Here is a 14,206-nt window from a genome sequence, read left to right as displayed (position 1 = left end):
GGGTAATCCCAACATTTTGTCCCCAGAATAGGAGGTAAGGGGAAATCTTCCAGTGGGGAGACACCTGTTCAAAAGTTACAGAAAATTACAGCCATTATAAAGTGCAATCAATCACACAGGGCCTAGACAAAGCTTTACTGGGTTAAGAAATCTTCAGAGAAGCAGTAAGAATTGTCCTTCAGACTGTAACGCCTGTCTAGAAATGACTGCATTTTAATAGTGTAGTAAGATTCTGTTTTCACCATTTTTGCATAATCCTCTATAATATACCATACTACAGTTGCTACATTTTTGCTCTAATGCTTGAATTTTTATTAGCTTAATATAACTTCTTTGACCTAGTATGTTTGTTTGTTTCTCGTTTTCTGTTTTTCTTCTTTTCTCTTTTCTTAGCCATAAGGATGAGTTTACCATTGTTCCTGTGTTGGTCGGAGCTCTTAGTGAATCAAAGGAACAAGAATTTGGAAAACTTTTTAGCAAATACTTAGCAGATCCTTCTAATCTTTTTGTAATTTCTTCAGATTTTTGCCACTGGGGTAAGTATATTTAGTCCACTAAAGCATTGATATTTTTCAGTATTTCCATGTATATTTAACCGCTTCACTTTCAGCCTGGGTTCATACCCATGCGATCCGATTCCTGTCCATATTCAGTTCCCACTGCGATATGCAAACTAATCTGGGGATGTCATTGACTTTGTATTGACACCTGCAGCAGTCTGCAGAGGGGGGAAGTGTGAACTGCCTACGAGGGAGATGTGACGTGGAAACCTGCACTGGAATCGCGCTGGATCACGAATCACAATAGTATAAACAGGGGCCATATTTCAGCTTATAGTACTGTCACACTTAAATTGTGCAGTAATGCAACACTGCACCCAGATAACTTATTATTATTATTATTATTATTATTATTATTATTTTCACAACTAGAGCTCTTTTGGTGGTATTTAATCACTGCTGTTTTTTGCAAAAGAAACATTTAGAAAATTTTGTTTTTCTTAGCGTTTGCAAAATTTTATTTCTTCATACATTTAGGGCCAGTTCACAAGATGTGTGTGTGTGTGTGTGTGTGTGTGTGTGTTTTTTTTTATTTTTTTTTATATATTCTGCATCAAAACCCTGATGGGTTTACTTCCTCTTTGTTTCCCTGCAAAAATGCAAAGCATAATGGGCTACTATGCATCATAGTAGCCCATTATGTGTCACTTACCTGACATAGGAGCCTGCGATGTCCCCAATTATTATTATTTCCCCCCCCCCCCCCCCCCCCTCGCGGGCAAGAAGCGTCAATCTTCCTTTCCGGGGTCACAGACTCCGCCTCTGTGACTGGCCAGAGTCGCATGACGTCACTCCCGCGCGGTGCAGCCGCCAGTCACGGCATGTCCTTTAATGAAAACTGCACGCCGTGACCCTTCTAAAGTGCGCATGCGCCGAATACATTGGTACAGACCGGGAAGATAATAGCACAATATTGGGTTGTAGAAAAGTAGAGCCATGCATGTATACATCATTGGTAAGATAAAGATACTTATGCGCTCAGCTGACACCACCACAATCGGGAGTTCAACATTTTTTACTGCTCTAACATAAGGAACCCCCATGCAGTTTTTGTGTTTAGTCAGCAGCTACAAACTCTGTAGCTGCTGGCTTTTAATACAAACACTCACCTGTCCCAGGATGTGCTCATCTAAGCCATCCCTTCCCTTGGTCTTCTCTCCCAGGTGCCAGCATCTTGTAGTAACAGCTTGCAGCTTCATAGCCGGGTGCCCACTGCCCATGTACAAGTCGTTCTACACATTGTGAATGGTTCCACAGTGTTCTGGAACCTATGACCTTTCCCATATGACTGCAGGGAGGGAGTGGTACTGAGAACTTCCACTCTGATCGCCTAGACAACCTTTCAGAGGTTGAGATCTACCTGGACAACATGGAGGAAAGCATGGGGAGTTGAGGGGTCTACTATGCAGCACGCTTTAAAAATAAATAAAAAAATCAAGCTCCCAATGAAAAGGCAGCATCACAGTAATGACCTCTGTCCCCTTCATATCGCCCTCCCGCTGTAGTGTCTCCTGCCTCCCTCCCCCCACGGTAGTGTTCTCTGCCCCCCACAGTGTCCTGTACTGTACTGAGTTGCTGAGTGATCCTAGTAACCAGTTGGTGAGCAACCCTTGCTCTACAGTTAACAGGAGAGCGGTGGAGGTTGGGAGGCAGAACCGTGGTCACGAACCACTTGTCTAGCCCCCTGTGGTTGCCCTCCATCAGCTCGCTGACCCCCAGCCTAGGCAATCGGAGCAGGTACCTGTCACAACCAGTGCTATTTATAGAAGGAAGGGGTTGGGGGGGGGGGGGGGCCTTGAATTGCAACTTCCCCTTTTTTGAGTGGAGCGCAGCTTTAAGATTGAATTGCTTCTGGTCCAACTTCATGATGTGGCTGTTTTAAACTGTTTATTTCCAATACTGCACTCAACACTGACATTTGTATAATTGTTTCCCAAAAATTATCTATGAAAAATGCGTTTAATTTCTGTAATTTTTCTTCATAATTTAGTTCATCCATTGACCTAGAAAACTTAACCTATACCCACAGAGATCACTCTGTAAAAGGATGGAATATTTGGAGAATGAGCCACAGCGTTGAGCCAATTCCCCTTGTTAATGTGAATTGGTTGTTACTACCTATGATGAAAATGTGATGAGTAGGGATGGTAATAGTTTGGGCTTTGACAATAGGAAATCTTCTGTGAGTAGAATTATGGTTTCTGGTCTGATATTTGGGCTCATGAATACAACAATTGTGCTACGAGAATAGAATATTACCCGTACCAACTGGATCTAGTATACTGAGGTGACGTATTATCCCCTGTACAGATTTTAATATTGAGGTTCACGATGAGCGGAGTTGTTTTTTTTTTTTTATTTTTTTTTTTTTTTTTTACTTACATTTTTATACTCGCTGTAGAGGGGATTACCAATTTTGATATATTCATCTTGTGTTCCAGGTCAGCGATTTCGTTATACATATTATGATGAATCTCAAGGAGAAATATATAGATCAATTGAAAACTTGGACAGAATGGTAAGCAATGTGATTTTTATATACAGCTGTTTGTGTGTGTGGGTTTTTTGTTTCTCATCAAATATAAGGTTATAATAACCTTGCTAATAATTTAAGTTCTTAGTATGTGACTTGAAACAAACAAACTCCAGCTCACACGTTATAATCAGTTGCAGCAGACAGTGTTTGTGGGTTTTTTTTTTTTTCTTTTTGGATAAAGGGCTTGCATAAATAAAAGCTGATCATTTTAATCACCTCTGCCAGTGTAAGGTGGTTTGTCTCACATGTAAACTGATGCATTCTACTGGAGAATTTGTGTTGTGAAAAACAGACTTGCAGGAAGAGTTACTAGACAAAAATAGAGCCTAAAAGAAACAGCCATCACATCTAAGAATTGGTAAGCAGCAATATGTTTTACTTTTGGGTTTAATACTACTTTCGTTTTTGTGTACGTGTGACAAGTGCATTTTTAAATCGGTATTAAACCCGCAGTTTGTTTAAAAAAACAAAAACCTACAAGGCAAAGGCATAATGAGCTAGTATGCAGCGCATACTAGCTTATTATGAAATACCTTAGAACGAGGCGTCGGCAGGTGATCTCGGTCTGGCAGACACCGGACCTTGCCGGAAAGAAGTCTCCCGCGTGCATGCGCGGGAGTGACGACACTGTGTCTCCGGCCACTCACAGCCGATACGTGGAAGACACGCCGAGGGAAAATGTCAGCTCCCTCGGCGTTTCTTCCACGTATCGGCTGTGAGTGGCCGGAGACACGGTGTTGTCACTCCCGCGCATGCACGCGGGAGACTTCTTTCCAGCAAGGTCCGGTGTCTGCCAGACCTTTCAGCCAGGCAATTCAGAGCACATGCACCGCTGAAGTCAGCAGCTGCATGCAAGGGGAATATCTCCTAAACCGTACAGGTTTAGGAGATATTCTTTTTACCTACAGGTAAGCCTTATTATAGGCTTACCTGTAGGTCAAACTACTTGGTTTTGCACAGAGCAGCCCTGATCCTCTTCTTTTTGTGGCACTGGCTCCTCCCCTCTGAGCCCACCTTTCCCAATAGCAAACCCCTTGCAGGCACGCTCCCACTATCTCTCTTCATTGGCTGGCTAGCTATGTTTACAAGGGGATGCTGCCTTTTAGAATCACTTTAAGGTGTGTGTTTTTTTTTTTTTCTCCTTAACCACTTCAGCCATGGAAGGATTTGCCCCTTCGTGACCAGAGCACTTTTTTTTGCGTTTCGGCACTGCGTCGCTTTATCTGACAGTTGCACGGTCGTACAAAGTTGTACCCAAACAAAGTTGATGTATTTATTTTTTTCCCCACAAATAGAGCTTTCTTTTGGTGGTATTTGATCGTATTTTGCGCTATAACCAAGAAAAGAGCGTCAATTTTAAAAAAAGCTATATTTTTTACTTTTTGCTATGATATCCCACAAAAATATATAAAAACATTTTTTTCTTCAGTTTAGAGAACTGAGGTTGAGAACTACTGGCCTTCTCGCCATTAAATGGATGTGATCAGTGGCTGACAAGCTGCTAATCACGTCCATTGATTCCTAGATGTGGAACCCCATAGCTGTCCGATGTGTGCCCAGATCCTCCCAACCCTGTGCCTCAATCAGATCCCCCTCCTACTGTGCCTGTGTCCTCCTGATGCCCGCTGCTCTCCCAGCTCATAACCATTGTGCTATAAAATATAAAAGTAGAAGTCATCTTCCAGGACGGCACACCTGAGATGACTGGTCTCACCTGACAGAAAACACAATCAACAGAGTTTAAAAGGCCCCACCCTTCCCTCTGTCCCTCAGTTATTGATTGTGTTTCCCACAGGATGGCAGCAAAACTGCCCCCCCCCCCCCCCCCGAGCCGAGCCGACCAAAAGTCGGGGACCAAGGTCTCCCCCCGAGGTCAAACCTAGAGCAGCCAGCAGCTCTTCCCCGCTTTCTCCCTAAAAAGAAAGCACTCGGGGGGGGGGGGGGGGCGATACAACAAGGACGCCCTGAGATTCTGGTGGCACTAGGACAAGGTGAGGTATCCATAACCCAGGGACTTTGCATCACACTCAACCCTCCTACCTGACAGTGGTGAATGGCACGAGGGGCCACCCGACTATCCCCCATATCCGGGGAAGGAGTCCCAGATGCTTATTGGCATGCTTTCTTCCAACTCTCTGTGCATAGTGAGCCGAGGGATCTCTTGCTCGCCGCTATGCTATGGCATTAGTCGGCCGCTACTGAGCATGTCTGGATGTCGCACCGGTGGTTCCGGACTACACCAAAATGGCGGCGAGTGGAGCGGGGTTCCGTGGTCCTGAGTCCCCCAAATCTTCCTGGAACTAACCTACCCGGCGGTTGATCATAGAGAGGATGGAGGAGGGCGTACCAGATCTGACAGCATCAGAGGTCAGCACAGGGGGCGAGTGATCTGGCTAGTGTGGGGAGGGGATTTGGGGTGGCCCTATTTGCCTCTCCCCCACAGGATACCCGGTAAATGGGTTTAGTATTTGTCATTCACAGAAACTGAATGCCCTGCCCAGGGGACGGCCAGTAGGTCTAAGTCCAAAGCCACCTCAAATACAAGGCGCTGTGGGTATTGTAATGAGAAACTCCCACTAGACCACAGCAAACGTTTCTGCTTCAAATGCATCTATAAATTAGCAGGCAAGGAGACTGCACAGGTTGTAAAGGAATGCTGGGCGCTACAGTCAGAGATGCTATCAACCTTCCAGTCCTTTAGGACTACAATCGAGAAACGACAGGTAGAAGCCCCTTTCAGTAGGGAGAGCTCACCCTCACAGGACGACATGTCTACCAGTTATACTGGGGGTTCCCAAGAACCAGTCCCCTACTACTGAGATGAGGAGGAGGTACAGGACTCAGAGCAGAGCTCTCGAGAGGAAGGGGAGGACTCTGACCAGGATAGCCAGGTGGAGGCCAAGCCTGGGGGGACACCTTTTCTCAGCCGAGGACATGGAGGGTCTCCTTAAGGCTATCTATGCATCTGAGGACATGCAGATGCTCAACAGGTTGATGGACCATGTCTCACGTAAAAGACTCCAAGGAAGTAGTAGACTCCCTGGAGGTCATTGGAAGGGTGGTAGCTTTCTTGGCAGATGGAAAGAGAGGGATAAAGGGAAGACATTTTTTGAGGCCCCTCTGCAAAAAGCCAGTTTAAAGGTGAGCAGAGGAAAAATTTAAAAAGGTGGAATCCTTTTTTTCTGGGTCCGGACCTTCCAACAAGGAAGCCAAATGAAGCCAATAAAGGTTGGCGCAAGGCTCTCGTGATTTCTCCCCCAGTGGGAAAAGATCAGAGTCCTTGCATCCTAAATCTTGTAATTTTCTCGTAACCTGTCTTCTCAAAGACCCACTGAAGGCAAGGGCCTTTTGGGCAGTGTCTGAACTCGCAGAACAGGAGGTCGTTGTCCCTGTTCCCGTGGGTCAGATGGCCCTAGGGTTCTATTCCCACATTTTTGTGGTTCCTAAAACTATCGGGCAAGTTTCAGCTGGTTTATAAATCTACGGAAGCTGAACCAGTACTTGCTATACAAAAAGTTCTGGATGGAGAGTATCTATATACGGTCAGACACCTTCAGAAAGGCGTCTTCGTGATCACATTAGATCTGAAAGATGCTTATTTGCATGTCACCATTGCCCCAGAACATCAAAAATACCTGCGATTTGCAGTAGGACAGAGCAGGGTGTACAGCATTGGCAGTTCAGGGCGCTCCCCTTTTGCCTAGCGGCCAGTCCAAGAATCTTTACCAAGGTTCTCGCCGAGATGGTATCCTTTTTTCACCTCTAGGGGATAGTATTGATCCCGTACTTAGACGATATGCCGATTTACAGCCCAGCCCTAGAACAGCTCTGGGTAGACTGACAGTGTTGTCCACTCTGGATTCCCTGGGTTGGATGGTCAGCCGGGAGAAGTCCTCCCTGGACCCGTCGCAGTCCAAGATATACTTTGGGCCACGGAGTCTATCCGGTACGCTAAGCTTTTTTTTTTTTTTCTTCCACCAGAAAAAAAATCTCAAAGGTTCAGGGGCGGTGTCAGCTCTCCTCAAGGCCGGAGAGCCCTCATTAAGGAACATTATGAAAGTGCTGTGGCTTATGACATCTTGCATTCCAGCTGGGCCCAGCTCCACTCCCGGGGACTCGAGGGAAGTCATCATTTTGGCAAACCAGAGACAGATTTGTTTGCCTGCCAGAAGAAAACGACAGTTTGGAAGTTCTCCCTCACCAGGGAACAGGGTTCACGGGGAGGTGGATGCCTTGGCCCAGAACTGTAATTTTGACCTGGCGTACGCATCCCCCCAAGTGCTCATTCCCCAGGTGTTACAGAAGCTGTCCCAGTCGCACGATACCCAATTCTGATTGCACCCTGGTGGTCGAAGCAGGCTTGGTTCCCCACCCTGAGGAGATGGTTGGTTGCTCTTCCTCTGCATCTCCCTGTCTGACGCGATCTCATTTGCCAGGGCCTAGTCGTCGTTCATCCTGACCCAGGGTTTCTTTCCCTGATGGCCTGGCTTTTGAGAGGGAGATCCTCAGGAGTAGGGGATGTTCAGAGAAGGTAATTGATACTTTTGCTTAGTAGAAAAACAGTCACTAGGCAAATCTATGCAAAAGTTTGGAAGGTCTTCTCCCGCTGCGCTCAGTCTAGGGAAGGCGCTCTCTAAACAGTCCTGACGGTTTTAGATTTCCTCCAAGATGTGGTGGACCAGGGTTTAGCAGTCAGCACCCTTAAAGTTCAGGTGGCAGCCCTGTCAGTGGTGTTTGACAGTAGACTAGCTCGGAACCCCCTTGTAAAAAGATTTTTGACAGCCAGGGAAAGGTTAACCCCGGTAAGGACGATCTGGTTTCCACCGTGGGATTTGTCCCTGGTACTGGACGCCCTAACGAAAGGGCCTTTTGAGCCGGTGGCTCAATTTCCATTTAAATTTCTTACCCTTAAGATGGCTTTCCTTCTTGCCATCACCACAGCCAGGATTGGCGACCTACAAGCTCTGACTATTAAAGAGCCCTTTTTGTTGCTCCTGGAGGATAGGGTAATCCTCAGACAGGATCCGTTCTATTTATCAAGTGACCTCGTGGTGTCACAGGAGATTATTCTTCCATCATTTTGTCAGAACCCCAAAAATAAGGAAGAAAAATTTCACCTTTTTAGACATTGTCTTCTAGTCTATTTAGAGAGAGTGAGAGAGTTTAGGAAAGCAAACCATCTACTAATTACTTTTTGTGGCCAGAGAAAGGGTCTTCAGGCCTCCAAACCAACGATAGCTAGGTGGATCAAACAGACTATCTCAGTAGCTTACAGCACTCGGGTAGACCTGTCCCAGCCCACCTTAAGGCTCACTCAACTAGATCTCTGGCGACCTCCTGGGCAGAGAGGGCAGGCGTTTAGATTGATCAAATCTGCAAGGCAGCAACATGGACGAGTGGAACTGTTGTCCCCTCAGGACTTTGCATTCGGCAGGAAGGTCCTACAGGTGGTGGTCCCACCCTATGGTAGGCCTGAACTTCTTGCTCATCGTCTCAGGTGTGCCGTCCTGAAAGATGACTGGAGAAAATTACCAGTTAGACTTACCGGTAGCGGGTTTTCTGGGAAATCTTCCAGGATGGCAGGCCTACTTCCCTACCCTTCATTGTTGGTGGTATTTCGATTCTTCACAGAATGTACCCTCTGGCACTGCTGCGGGTTTATACTTTGTCATAACTGAGAGACAGAGGGAAGGGTGGGGCCTTTTAAACTCTGTTGTGTGTTTCCTGTCAGGTGAGACCTGTCATCTCATGTGTGCCATCCTGGAGGATTTCCCAGAAAACCTGTTAACGGTAAGTGTAAAGGCCCGTACACACGATCTGACTTTTTGACAACAAACATGCAAATTAGCTGTTTTAAGGCAACATCCGACCCTGTGTATACTCCATTGGACAAATGTTGGCTGTGCGAACAGACAAACTTTTCGACAACATAAGTCCGATGGAGCAAAGTCCGATCATGTGTAAAGAAAACCATCAGACTTTACAAACACGTATGCTCGGAACCAATGCAAAAGATCAGATAACAATACAGAAATTTACCAAAGGTGGCGGTAAAGAGCAGAAACCCACATGATTTGGTGAAAGTCGGCTGAAAAAGCCTGATCGTGTGTATGCGTAACAAGTCCACGGGCAACGCCCTTTGTACTGAAATCCACGGGAAAGTTTGTATAAAGTCTGATCATGTATGAGGCTTTATTGGTAATTTTCTCACCTATTCTTTCACGACAGCAGCTGAAAAGAGCGCAGCTCCACCCACTTCCCAGGAAATGCGGCAGCACTTCCACCATGGCCTCAGTTGTGTTTCTTCCAACCATGGTGGAAATTCTGCAGGGGACCAGGGGTGTGATGCGCTCTTTCCAGGTGGAGAAGGGTTAAGAGCATACCTGGTGGGGTGTAGTTTTTTTTTTTTTCCTGTCTGGCCAGCCTGTTTTCCAGGTGCCTTTCCCCTTCTCAAGCCCGGCTAGGGTAGAGGCCAGTGGAGGTCCTGCACTGATAGACCGAAGTCTACGAGCTGCACAGGGGTCTTCAAATTCGGTGTGCCGTCTCTAGAGGGCCTGCGCTTGTTCGGTCCGAGTGGCGGGTGACGCCACTGCAGGACGGGGCGGGACTTCTGGCTGTGCATGGCGGCTTCTGGTTCCAGCCTCTGGAACGCAGAAGGGGGAGGCGGCAGCCTTGACGGGTGCAATTTCCAGTCATTGCTGTGGCGAAAGGACTGGGAAAATTCGAAATAAAATCTGCTGGACATCATCTGAGACCCTGGAGCCAGAGGAACCTGTGCCATGAGCCATGAACCTGCGCCATGAGCATCAGGTAGAGGCAGTGGCCTCTGTTAGTTTACCTGGGATATGTATGTTTTGTCCCTCCCCTTCCTAGGGTGTTCACATGATTTTCTAGTAAAAAAAAAAAAAAAAAGCAGTCAAGTTCAGGTTAATACTGAATTTGAAGATCTTGAACAGGTCCATTCGATACAAAATATTCCGTATTGACACAATATATTCAGCGAGGAAGCTTCTTTTTTTTGCCCTCTATAGATCTGAGACGCGTACTTGCATGTGCCCATAGCTCCAACGTCGCAGAGGTATCTGCGTTTGGCGTTCAGAGTGGGGGTATAGTGTTGCATTTTCAGTTCGAGGCGGCCCACTCATTCGCCAAGGATCTTCACAAAGATTATGGCAGAAGCATTGGCACTGCTCAGGCTGGAGGGGGTCTCAGTAATACATTATCTGGATGACCTCCTTTTATTTGCCAGCTCAACAGACCTGTTGTACAGGGATTTGAGAGAGGTGTAAAGCCATTTAGAGAATTTAAGCTGGCTTTTGAATAAGGCAGGATAGCCCAGGGGTCTTGGACAGAGGAATCCAGAAGGTCCTGCAACTGGAGGGAACTAATGGCTATTTTCCTGAGGCTGTGGGCCATCAAAGAGATAATCGGGGACCAACACATCCAGGTGTTATCAGATAATGCCACAGCAGTGGCCTCTATCTTGAGGCAAGGTGGTTTTGCCAAAGGTCGCTTCAGTTTTTCACAGATCCCAAGAAATGGTTCTACCAACGTTCTGTCTATTTCCAACATGCCCTAAAGGGAGAATTTGCATAGTCTGAACCTAGAGGTGCATTTTGTGCTATCTGGAGGTAACGAGTCTAGAAAGGCCAATTCGGTTTTGTTTTTGGGATCTCGTTAGGGTTACGTAGCTTCTAAAAGCACGATTGGAAAGTGGCTTTGGATGGCTATCCACAAAGCCTATAGGGCTGCAGAAGTAGAATTCCCCCCCCCAGGAGTAGTGGAGGCGAATCTGCAAGGCGGCCACATGGACAAGCTTTTTCACCTTCATTTGTCACTATAGGGTGGACCTGCTCACTGCGGCAGAGCAATCGTTTGGCAGGGAGGTCCTGCAGGTGGTAGTCCCACCCTAAGAGTAATTACTTGCTTATCTCCCGGTGCTGTCCTGAAAGGCGAGGTGAGAAAACCTTAGTTGAACTTAGCCGTAACAGTATTTCTACAAGTCTTTCAGGACAGTGGCAATGACCCCGACCCCCCCCCCCGGTTAATGAATGTTAATGTGGTGTTATTGCTGTGTTCTGCTTATATATTTTCAGCATGGCTGGAAGTGCTCAATAACGATTGAGGCCATGGTGGAAGTGTCCAGGCCTTAATTAAATGACTGCAGTGTTTCCTGGGTGGAGCTGCGCTCTCCAGGTGCTGTCCTGAAAGGCTCTTAGAAATACCGTTACGGGTAAGGCTTACTTGTGTTTTTTTTTTTTTTCTTTTTTTTTTTTCTTATTTAAGAGTTGGAAAACCTGTGCTGCAGCAGCCCCCCTTCTTACCTGAACCCGATCGCTCCATCGACGAGAACGCACCCAGCAGCTCCACCTGCCTGCTGCCTTAGGACCTCATTGGACAGATTGATAGCAGCAGGAGTCATTGGCTCCTGCTACTGTCAATCAAATCTAGTGACATGGGTTGGGGCCAAGTCCTGTCTGTCTCAACGGATGCAGCAGCAGGACTTGAGCACGCCCGCATGAGTGTCCCCATGGAAAGCAGCTCTGTGGGGGCACTCTATGAAGAGGAGGAGCCAGGAGCGCCGGCAGGGAACCCCAGAAGAAGAGGATCGGGGCAGCTCTGTACAAAACCTTTGCACAGAGCAGGTAATTATGACATTGTTTAAAACATGCAGCACAAGGTCAGTTTGGGGGTTAACCAATTATTATAATTATTTTTTTTATGTCCAAACTATAATAAACTGATCTCTAAATAAATTATAGTGTTTCTGTACTTTCAACTCCTAAGAATGATGGACAGATGGTGCACTATTATACCCAAACTAACGGTAGAACATTGGGAGGAAGTGTTAATATCGTATATGCCCACAGTTATTTCAGCCAGAGATGAGAAAAAAAGAAAAAAAAAGTTGTGGCTAAATACATTTTGGCCTCAATGTGTGACTAAAATTGAGTATTGGCTTTTTCTTATAATAAAAAGTAGAAAAAAAAATGTTTTCAACATTTTCGGTCTTTTTCCGTTTATCGCAAAAAATAATCACAGAGGCAATCGAATACCATCAAAAGAAAGCTCTATTTGTGGGGAAAAAAGGACGCAAATTTTGTTTGGGTACAACATTGCATGACCGCACAATTACCAGTTAAAGTGCAGTGCCAAATTGTAAAAGGTCCTCTGGTCTGGGGCTGAAGTGGTTAAAATACTCAAGGCTTGTGCTTTTATTTTTATTATTGTTTTAATAACATCTGTTATACTTGCCTGCTCTGTGCAATGAAGATTCCCTCTTCTCGGGTCCCACAGCTGGCACTCTGGGCTCCACCCACTTCCAGTTTTTCACACTTCCCTTTGGCCTGTCCTCCGCTCTCCCAGAGCGTTCACTAAGGACTTCACACCTCTGCTTGCCCTGCTCAGGACTCAAGGCATCCAAGTTACAGGCTTTAGACAACCTTCTTAAGGACTTGTCCCCATTTTGGCTATCGGGACTTGTCCACTCGACAATTCAGATGCTCCAGGCCTTTGGCTGGGTGATCAGTTTCAACAAATCTGCTCTCCAGCCTTTCCTTTACCTGGAATACTTGGGTAAGAGTGCATGCTTGAGAATTGAGAACCAAGACCCCCCATGTCAATTCTTAGTTCTTGGCCTAATGGTAGCCTCCTTCAAAATATAATTTGCCTGCCACCGTTCAAGAACTCTCCAACAAAATATCATGCTAACCTGGAAAAAGCAGACTGCTGTTTTTGATTTGCAGTTCTGTCCAGCCAAAAAAGGCATTCTCTACCTTTGGGGGGGGGGGGGGGGGGGGTCGCCACCTAACAGTGGGGAAGGCCTTTCCTATCACTGGAAAGACAAATGCAAGTCACAGGCTGGAGTGTTCCAGTCCCTAGGGGTCAAAGGAACATGGTCATTGAGGGAAGCAATGCTCCCCATCAACATCATGGGGCTTAGCAGTCAGGCTGGCTTTGCAGCTCTGTATCCCCCTTCTGCAGTCAGACAATGTCACAGTGGTGACCTATGTCAGCCATCAAGGGGCCACCAGGGTTCTGGCTGCCTTGAAAAGAGTGAACCAGATCATCATTAAACAGATGTTCGGTGTCCAGTGATCTCTGCAGCCCACATCTCGGGACTGGGCGACTGAACAACACAAATTATCTCTGCTGCTATTGTCTGGATCAAGGGGGATGGGCTCCTCTTCTAGATGTCTTCAATCTAACATGCAAAAGGGGAGATTTCAGATGTGGGCACCCTAGCCTCCAGGTTTAAACACAAACTACCTTCGAGGTATATCTTTTATTGTTGCCTGTTGCAGCACCCCTGTGCTTTATTTCTGATCTCAACTTGATTCTCGCAGTTCTGCAGAAACAACCCTGCAGAAACAACCCTTTGAGCCTATCAAGAATATCCCCTACAGATTCTGTCATGTAAAGTACCTCTTTTGGTCACTATCAGGTCTGCCAGACAAGTTTTAGAACCTGAGACCCTTTCCTGTATAGAGCCTTTGTCCTACTTCGCAATGACAAGTTTGTCTTGTGTGCAAGGGCATCTTTTCTCTGGAAGGTGGTCTCAGCATTCTGCCTCATTGAGGATTGTGTCCTCCCATCCTTGTGCCCTACTCCTAAGCATCCGAAGGAGTTGTTGGGAGCTGTTGGGTTATACCTCAACTACTGTTCAAATCAAACGAATGGATTCCTTGTTTGTTCTGTGTTCTCTGGACCTTACAAGGGACCCTATGCTTCAAAGTCTACTATTGCATGATGGATATGAAATCTTGACTGCAAGAGCTTACATTCTCAATGAGATCTCCTGCTGTGCTTTTACGTGCCTATTCCACCAGGTAGGTGGGATTTTCAGGACATTTTTGGCACCAAGCCTCTAGCTCAGCTTTAAAAGGCCACCACTTGGTCTTCTGTTCAAACTTTTTTTTTTTTTTCAAAACGTTTTACCAAGTAGCCTTCCAATACTTCAGCTAGTACAAGTTTCTTGCAGCAGCTCTGTGGTTGCCTCCATTACTTGGGGACAACGTCTGGAGTATGACTATTTTGCCTATAACCTATACTGTACAATGTAAGGTAAAAGAAATTTGACTTGCCTGGATATTCCATATCTTGGCGTACA

General features: G+C 46.2%; 1 protein-coding gene across 1 annotated transcript in view; it reads left to right on the top strand.

Annotated features, from left to right (window-relative positions):
- Positions 1 to 14,206, top strand: part of MEMO1 (mediator of cell motility 1) — a 90,480-nt gene that overhangs the window by 54,814 nt on the left and 21,460 nt on the right. Inside the window, exons 6-7 of the mRNA XM_077486287.1 lie at positions 394 to 536; positions 3,002 to 3,078. Coding sequence (XP_077342413.1) covers positions 394 to 536; positions 3,002 to 3,078 — 220 coding nt within the window. The remainder of the gene's footprint in view (positions 1 to 393; positions 537 to 3,001; positions 3,079 to 14,206) is intronic.

Source organism: Lithobates pipiens, unplaced genomic scaffold (genome assembly GCF_037356315.1).
Source record: "Lithobates pipiens isolate NorthernLeopardFrog02 unplaced genomic scaffold, aLitPip1_a1.2 Scaffold_18, whole genome shotgun sequence".
Taxonomy (NCBI): Eukaryota; Metazoa; Chordata; class Amphibia; order Anura; family Ranidae; genus Lithobates; species Lithobates pipiens.
Note: the sequence above shows the minus strand (reverse complement) of the source record. Positions and strands in the feature narration are given on the sequence as shown.